General features: G+C 44.9%; 1 protein-coding gene across 7 annotated transcripts in view; it reads right to left on the bottom strand.

The window, feature by feature from the left end:
• Positions 1–7,257: 7,257 nt before the first annotated feature.
• The window catches only part of prickle2b (prickle homolog 2b), a 57,854-nt gene continuing 56,177 nt past the window's right edge, over positions 7,258–8,934 (bottom strand). For 6 of the 7 annotated variants that reach the window (XM_035520334.1, XM_035520337.1, XM_027016577.2 and 3 more), the window contains 2 exons: positions 8,815–8,934; positions 7,258–8,582 (listed from right to left, as the gene is read on the bottom strand). The exon at positions 8,815–8,934 is cut by the window's right edge and continues 672 nt beyond it. In XM_035520334.1, the coding sequence (XP_035376227.1) occupies positions 7,699–8,582; positions 8,815–8,934 (1,004 nt within the window). In that variant the 3' untranslated portion in view covers positions 7,258–7,698. The remainder of the gene's footprint in view (positions 8,583–8,814) is intronic. The other variant, XM_035520338.1, reaches the window with a different exon arrangement.

Below are 8,934 nucleotides of genomic sequence, written 5' to 3'. Positions count from 1 at the left end.
TTTGAAGTATCGTTCCATTATATATATTTTTTGTTATGTAGTGGACAGGGTCGAGATGGAATAGATATAACGGCGTTGAAAAAATGGGACATTAAAAAGGAAAAAAAACTAGCAGGATCACACACTAATTTCTTCTGTCCTTGACGTCTTTAGTTGACGATAAGTTGCAGATTTCCGGTGTTCAGTGATTGTGGTCTTTTTTTTTTTCTCCCATTTTTCTTGTATAATGTCCCACAATTGTTATCGGATGATACGATCCAGCTTGCCGTTATAAGACGATGGGAGTGAAGAACCCGAATCACGATCTGCTTTTTTTCGACCTATCTGGCGTGTTTACGCTGGTGGAGTCTACGAGTTTGACAGGAGTGTGGGGGTTGGACATTTTACAGCATAGGGCAATGTTGACCTGCTGGGAGGGGATCTGTTTATATGTACAGCCTTTATACATCTTCTGAGGTGTTCATGAGTCTGCAAAGACAAAATAGAGGAATTTGTGGGATTTTGTAAACAGAGTACATTACTTTAATATCATTTGGATTGGGTTGCAGATATATTTTTAATAGGCAATCAGTCATCTGTAATGGAATACATTTTAAAGTTGATGTAAGGTCTAATTACTCTCCAGTTCACCCTGATTAATAAGAGGCCCACAGACACTGTTAAGCCTTTATAACTCAATGTGCTGAGTAATATATTAAGGTAAATTCACCTAGTAATGCACACACAACTGGGTCTTTAAGGTGTGGGATCAGATGATCGAACATTAACATACACAAATAAGAGCAAATTTAATAATATCCTAAAATGTGAAAAGAGGTGCAAGTAGGAATAGAAGAGGGGTAAAGAGGTCCAGAGGGTAGGGGCAGCAACGCTAAAGACCCACCCCCACAGGGGCAGCCTGAACCTGGGGACAGCTAGTAGACCAACCCCCACAGGGGCCAGCATGAACCTGGGGTCATCCAGCAGACCAACCCAACAGGGGCCAGCATGAACCTGGGGACAGCCAGCAAACCAACCCCCACAGGGGCCAGCATGAACCTGGGGACAGCCAGCAGACCAACCCAACAGGGGCCAGCATGAACCTGGGGTCATCCAGCAGACCAACCCAACAGGGGCCAGCATGAACCTGGGGACAGCCAGCAGACCAACTCCCCACATTCTGAATAGAGTTCAAACAGTAACAGAGGCAGAGGTACATTTTTGCCATTCAATGGATACAAATTGACACCTATTTGTTAGACAGGATTTAAACCAGGAGAGCACAGTACCTATAAGGCCAATGGTGGAAAGTGCAGAAACGAGAGTGTTATTACCGACCGTATCAAAGCTGTGCTGAGGTCAAGAAGGAGAAGAACTGATGCAGAACCAGAATCTAAAGGGAGACAAAGATCATTTTGAACACAGACGAGAACTCAGTCTCAGTACAGTGTAAAGGTTTGAAAACTTAACTGAAGTATCAAAAAAAGTTATTGGAATTCAGAAACTCGTACAATTGGGAAGCAACAGCCTTTCCAAGACAAAACACAGGCTTGAAATGGGACTACAATGTCCCCTAACTGAACTGTCAGGGCCTGGTTTCTTGATAATGGGGTTGACAGCCTCCATTTTTAGAGCATAAAGAACATGACCAGATATGAGAGAGAGATGAATGAGATGAAAGGAAGTTGAACAGACACAATGCTCTGAGGTTGGAGGTTGGAGCCACAACGAGATGACAAAGGTTTAAACTTGGAAATGATCTCTGAGATGCAGTCAGACTCTCCAGGACAGCAGGCAGAGAGGCTGTTGCTACTGGGAATGAGGAGAGAGGCAGAAGACCTGAAGGGGGCGCCCTAACCCTGCCCCACACTGCTCTGGCGTCTGTTGCCCCACCACGTACGCGGGTCGCACTAGGCCGCTGTCATTTTACACTGTGTCCTAATGTGTGTACATGCCAGAGGTCACGCCTATGAAATATAGCGCTCTCGCGTTTCAGATGTTTTCCTTCTCTCCTCCTCCACATGCTCCGTCCTGTGGGCGCTGAATACATACAGCACCTGATCAAAGTCAGGGTATAGGTTACTCAAGATATCGGTGTCTACAAAGTGGTATTGAAGTCATGGGTTGAGATGAGGAATAGTTATTATATGCTTAAGTACCAGTGGAAACATCAACTATCATTATAAATCGACACTTAAAATATGAAACAGCGTTTATTTTTAATGGTTTGAGCTGTATGATGAACTGTACTGGATATAGTATATGGTTTGTGTTAATTCATAGGTAGTCATGTCCGTCACCCAGCACGATTCACATGACCTGATGTATTGCCACGCCTTTCCTGCTCTTGGAGGTGGAGCTTAGAGCAGTCATGAGCTGAAGTCCAGTCTGTGGCCATCCACAATGTTTACTAAGCAGTGCAAGATTTTTTTCCTTTCATGTAAATGTTATTTTAAACCCGTAAGCTCATCAAGTGACCCATTACATCTGAATTAAAGTCAAATCCAACCCCACCCCTGAAATAAGACCATGTCAGTCTGAGATCCTGTAGCTCACAGAGTCATGCCTGTAGGCCAGACCCATGGGCAAACCTCCCCAAACATCATCTTGCACGCACCTGGGCAGTTGCACACTGCTCTGCTCTCTTTTCTGGAACTGCCAGCCCTGCTGGCATCAGGGAAGAATTTTACCCACAAAGCCACACTATCTTGAAAGCCTTTTTAACAGGGTTTCCCTTAAAACATGACTGTGGTAAATCCATCGCTAAAACTAGAGAGCAATTGTTTTACATCTAACTGAGATTAAAAAGAATACTGTTAGTACTCCTTAATATAACATATTGTTTGGATTATCCCATTTTCAGTTTTAGATTTACTTCCTAGGCCTTCCAACTGTGCTTAAAGCCAAATGAGCAATAAAATTCCAGCAGCTCCAACAAGCAGAAGGGGTCAGGAGGTCAGGGCTTAATTACTGTAGGAACCGCTGATGTAAGGACTTTGCTGTGAAAGACCACCAGCTACGTTGTTTGGTACTGTAACGATTAACACACGTACTGTACTCTCACCGTTTAATGAAACTGCCTAAAGTTCATCGGGAGGTGTAGGACATTGATGAAGCAGTAAAATACTAAACCCTCCTGAGCAACGTCCTTCAGCTGCTCCCCGGAGAACGTGTGCAGAATGTAGGTCACGCATCTACAGTGGGTCTGCTCAGGAGCTGCTCAGAGTAACTCGGTTTCATGGAGGAAAATTCTGGAACAAAATTATGAACTGCAAGTAGGTTATATGCATCTGCTTTAAGTAGTTAAAATAAAACTAAACATAACTGGTTAAATGATACAATATTAAAAAAAAGATTTGAAGTTTCTCTATATGAATAATAATGACAACAATTGTCTTAATGAAAGTAACGAGGCACAAATCCTGCTAATCTGAAGGAAGTTTCCACTTTCTGTATACACAAGCAACACCTTCACCTAACACTACACTCATAACATTTTAACATAATTATTATTACATTAGCATTTACATTTTATGGCATTTAGCTGACACCAAAGTCCAAAGCGACTTACAATTAATTGAGTAATTGAGGGTTAAGGGTCTTGCTCAGGGGCCCAACAGTGGCCACTCGGTGGTGGTGGGACACTCGCAACCTTCTGATTACTAGCCAAATACCTTAACCACTGAGCCACCACTGCAACATTCATAATTGTTCATAATGGCAGTCACTTAACAGCAAGACTGTTTAGCTAAGAGGAATATGTGGAAATTAGGCCATTCTGTTAGCCCTTGCGTCCAGAAACAGCAGGTATATTTCACACAATGAGAGCTAATGAGCAAATGTCCTGCTAAGACGTTCTAAGACGGAGCAACGTACTGGCAGCACTGATAGCTGTCATGTGCCATCAATCATGTCAGCGTGTCTCCGTGACAACGGCACTGACATGACAGCCTGTTTAGGCATTAGGGGTCAGGCAAGGTTGGGAATGTGTAATTGCTTCCATTAGCCTGCTTATTAATGTGGAGTTTGGCCCTTCATAATTGAAGGGAACCATTAGTCAGCCCAGTGTTAGACAGCCTGGGACACATGGGCTTTGTGTCCTCCGTCAGGGGGACTCTGGGGCTTCCCAGTGTACAGGACGGGCTCAGATCACGCGGCTGGTGTTGGAGACACAGTCGTGAGAAATACTGGCTACAGAAATACTTAGCTAGTGTTTTTACTTAGACTGCTTCTCACTTGCTAACAAACTAAAATAAAGCCTTTTAGTCGAAAGCGTGAACAGGTTCATGCTACAAGCATCTTGGAACACGCGCATCTATAAACATTAAGAAAAGTAAGCATCTCCCTGTCTGCGTTCATTCTAACAGAAGTCCCCTTCCTTTCATTCAGAGTCCATTCGCTTGCATTGTCGGGTCAAAACAAATGTAACTCGAACTGTTTAAGGTTACACTGATGGATGTATACATTTTACGAGATGATGCACACGTCTGATATGAATGTGATAGTAGCTGTGAGGAGCAGGACTGTCACCTGCAGGGTGACGTTAGCTGTTAGTGCCTGATTTATTAGCGCAGAAGTGCAGAACGCATCACAGTGTTAGGACAACCTACAAAGCAAAGAACCTGCCATGATCTACGTGATGAGTGTGGAAGAGCTTTACAACATTTACATTTACGGCATTTGGCAGACGCTCTTATCCAGAGCGACTTACAAAAGTGCTTTGTCATTTACTCATAGAATACATCCTAGTGCAGTATAGTAGGTTAGAGTCCAAGATACCAATGAACTATACTGTAGAAATACAGTATATACTGTAGAAATACAGGTTTCACTGCTGATGACTAGAAGTACAAAGTACATAAGGTCTATCTTAAACAATGATAAGTGCAATAAACAATGATAAGTGCAATAAAGAATGTTTGTGTTATGAGAGAGACAGACATGAGAAAAAAGAGAAACAAGCTTAGATTAAGGAGCTAAGCGTGTGTGTAACGTGTGTGTGTGTGTGTGTGTGTGTGTGTGTGCGACTGAGGCAGGAGCTGACACCCTCTGACTGTTCCCATCTCTACAGGATCATGTTTCGATACAGAGACAACTGAAAACAGAATGTATGGTGGAAAACAACAGAATAGAATGGAAACTAATTCATGGATGGAGCAGGATGCAGTAGTTATTATGTTTGCAATAAAAATGCACAATGACATTCCGAAGAATAGGAAGTATCGTCCACTACCATCAGTCGATTACCGTTACCGTTGCGTTACCGTTGGTAGGGCCTGTGACACTCTAGAGTCATAAATGCTTTTGTAGAGTTGGGAGCTTTGAGGTGTAGTTTTACTGGTGTACTTTCAGTAATTACGGACATAACTGTGAAAAGACTTCTCCTGATGGGACGAGTGAGTCTTGTGCACAAACACACCGAAGCCCCTCTATGCCAGGACGTGGGTGATGGGCACTGGTGCGTGACAGAAAAACCATGAGTTTGTTTAAACAATAAAACAAAGATAAAATAACTCTGAACAGGAAGTCTTTAATGGCATCCTTAAAGCACTGAAAGGCAAAATCCCTCAGGAAAGCATTATGTTCATAATCCCTATAATTATTTTTGAAGTAATTCTAAACAACAGTGCTTTAATTTTGCAGTTTTATACTGCAGGAAAATGAAGCGCTCTGGGCCGTCTTACGTTAACAGCTCTTATGTTTGGTTGCATCTGTAAAATCTCCCTTCTGTTGTTTTTTTGTCACATTAGTTTACAACCCCCCAGTACTCCACACGGATTTGCTCAATCCATATACAGAAAAATGTTCGGTTTATTGAGGGGTTGTAAGAAGAGTCTGGAGCACAGTACACCAGACTGCACCAAAAGATTTCAGAAAGATGTTTTTTATTTCATGTAATCAAAACGTTTCGCTCACGGTTTGCTGCCTCCCAGGGCCGATCTACCCGTCGGACGACACAGAGATGCAGAGTGTGACCTTCACAGCTGACGGGGCAGCTCACAGAGCACCTGAGGGAGAACCCCGGCTACAATACACTCACCCTCTGATATGGGCTTTCCAGCTCCTGCACTGATTTCAGATCAGTTACAAAAGCACCATCATTAAACAAGAGTCTCACGGCAAATCTTGGATTTCTCTGCAGGTAGTTGGTTTGTTATATGCTACAGTGGCTGTTCTTTTATGGGATTCTTTATTTTTTACATTTTCTTACATAAATGCTTGTATATAAATGTATATAGTTGTGTGTTTATATGTATGTATGTATGTATGTATGTATATATATATATATATATATATATATATATATATATATATATATAAATTATATAATATATAAATATATTTATATAATATAAATAATGTTTGTGTATATATATTTGTCAATGTTTCTGTTACTAAACATCGCCAGGCCAATAAAACTTTTGTGAATATGACTGAATTGAAAGGAGTGTTGAGAGTGTATCACAAGGAGAGAGTGTCACAGGGAGTGAGTGTCACAAGGAGTGTCACAGGGAGAGTGAGAGGTCACCGCAGTGCCTCCTAGCCACGTCACAGGGAGAGTGTCACAGGGAGCGTGCCTCTCAGCCAATTGCACAAGCCTGCTGTATTATGCGGGCGATCCTACATTAAACACCCACTCCATGCCAGCTCTTTTTTATCGACTACTGCAAAGTCCGTCCGACCATTCAAGGGCAGCTATTCTGCAGAAACCCCACCCCCACCCCGCCCCCGCGCTAACGCCCCGCAGTCCATCATCACATTAGTGGGCTGGGGGGAGGGGCTCCAGGGCCATGTGGGCGGTGTCATGGCTCATGGACTCACACAATCATATTCCAAACCCCGCAAGGACATTAGCCGGCTGCTTAACGTGGAATATCGGGCCCGGTTATTCGTGACAGACACACTCAATGGCTCCAGTCTGTCAGCGCAGTCCAGGGCTGGTGTTTATTCAGTGTGGCCATGGTTCCAGCTCATGTCAACACCATTAATAGTATTAGTATTTGTCTGATGTAAACTCACTAACATGCACCTAGTAATTGGAGCCCAAACCCAGTAATAACTTTCAAACTTCGGTGTTTGGAAGCAGGAAGCAGGTGATCACTGAATTAAGATTAGGGACTAGATTGTTGAACGTGAAGCGTGTGGGTAACGGCAGACGATGTCTCCTTGCTGTGTACTAATGCATTTATTCATTGACCAGATGGTGAGTGTATTTCCGTTTGATACACCGCTCGAGAGCACAGCATGCGCAGATGACGTGGAAACAATGTGTGTCTGTAAAACTGCAAACCAAAATGTACTTTTAATTTCCAAGACAAGACAAAAATCAAGTTGATGCGCATGCTATCGTATCTCTGCATTATACTTAATGATTCTAATGATACAAAATCATTTACAATATTTATTTTACATCTTTAACTTATTCATTCATTTAGTAATATACACCTTGTGGTTAGCAGGTAAACCATGTAGCCCATAACTGTACCAAACCGCTCTGGCTATTAATAGGTTACACGAAGCACGGCTGCATGCTGACTTCAGCCGGACAGGAAGCTTAGCGTGAAATATAGTCGGAATTGTTTAGGAATATTGGCAGAAAAAACCATGCCAAAGCATGTGTGACATTGACGTTACTGCATAACACTTACTGAGCAACTCCACAATACTGAAAAGTGTTTTTAAGTGAGACAGGCAAATTCCTCACGGTGCAGGCGAGTGTTAGGAGATGATACAGTTTTTGCTCTTCCTCCGTTTCCGAGTGTGGAGCGGTCCTCTGCCACTCAGGTGCTCCAGGCCGGAGGCGTTGTACTTGTGCAGTAACTCCTCGTTGGTCATGTACCTCAGGTGCACGGGCTTGGGAATAGGCTCGCCCAAGAAATAGCCTTCATCCTCAGAATCGGAGGAAGAGGAGCAGGTCGAGCACCAGTCATCATCATAATCGTACTGGTCCCACCCGTAGTGGCCTAGGTGACGATGCGGCGCAGGGTTCTGAAGGGTGAGGTCAGAGGTCGTCCGAGGACACGGCCTAAAAGTCTGTGACCTCGACCTGCTGTTGCCGAAGCCGCCATCTCGTGGGCAGCGAGGAGGCAGGAACCGATCGTAATCCTCTCGGACGCGCGACCGCGACCGGTGCGGAGCCGGCAGACTAACCTCGGCCGCCAGGTTGAGTGCGTTTTCCGAGCGCGAGCGGCGCGACCGGCGCGAGCGGTGGTGGTGATGCCGCCGTCGTGACTCCTCCTGGTCGACCGTGCGGCGGCGAGTCCGCTCGCTCATCGGCGCCAGGCGCGCGTTATTGGCGCTGCTCGCCGAACTCGCGCGGCCCTCCTCCTGGTAGGCGAAGCCGGGAGGGATGGCGGTCACGGCAGGGGCCTCCTGGCCGTAGGGCAGGGAGTAATTCCCCTGCGCCCGCGGATCCATCTCCAGGTACGGCTGTCTGGCAGCGAGGCTGCGGAGGGACTCGGAGCTGTGGAACTGCACAGACGAGTTGAGCGTGCCCATGTTACTCTTCTCCGAGACGTTCATGCCAGAGTCTTTGCTCAGGTCTGGCATGGAAAAGCGCGACAAGTGCTCCTGCCTCTTTCCCACGCCGTCTGCCGACGTGCCTGCACGCAAAAGGAGCAACGTGGAACAAATGTCCATTCCTAAATGCAGGTTTGTGTTTTAATACGCTACCGAAGCCATGGAAACATCACTCGCCACTGCCATGGCACACCAACCTATAAATCTTATGTTTGAGTGTTTCCCCAATTAATAATAATAGCAATAATAACAACGACAATAATAACCTAAGAGAAATGAACAAGATGACCACTAGCACACCAACATCACACCCACCTGTAGCGTTGGACAGGGCCAGTGACTCCATGGAGCCGTGTGGCGTTTGTTCCAGTGGCGTGAGCTGTTCGCTGAACCCCAGCGCGCTGATGGGATTCCTGTTGCGTCTGGTCTGCATGG

The sequence above is a fragment of the Electrophorus electricus genome, chromosome 20, assembly GCF_013358815.1.
Source record: "Electrophorus electricus isolate fEleEle1 chromosome 20, fEleEle1.pri, whole genome shotgun sequence".
In the NCBI taxonomy this organism is placed as follows: Eukaryota; Metazoa; Chordata; class Actinopteri; order Gymnotiformes; family Gymnotidae; genus Electrophorus; species Electrophorus electricus.
This window is presented reverse-complemented; position numbering and strand designations above follow the sequence as displayed.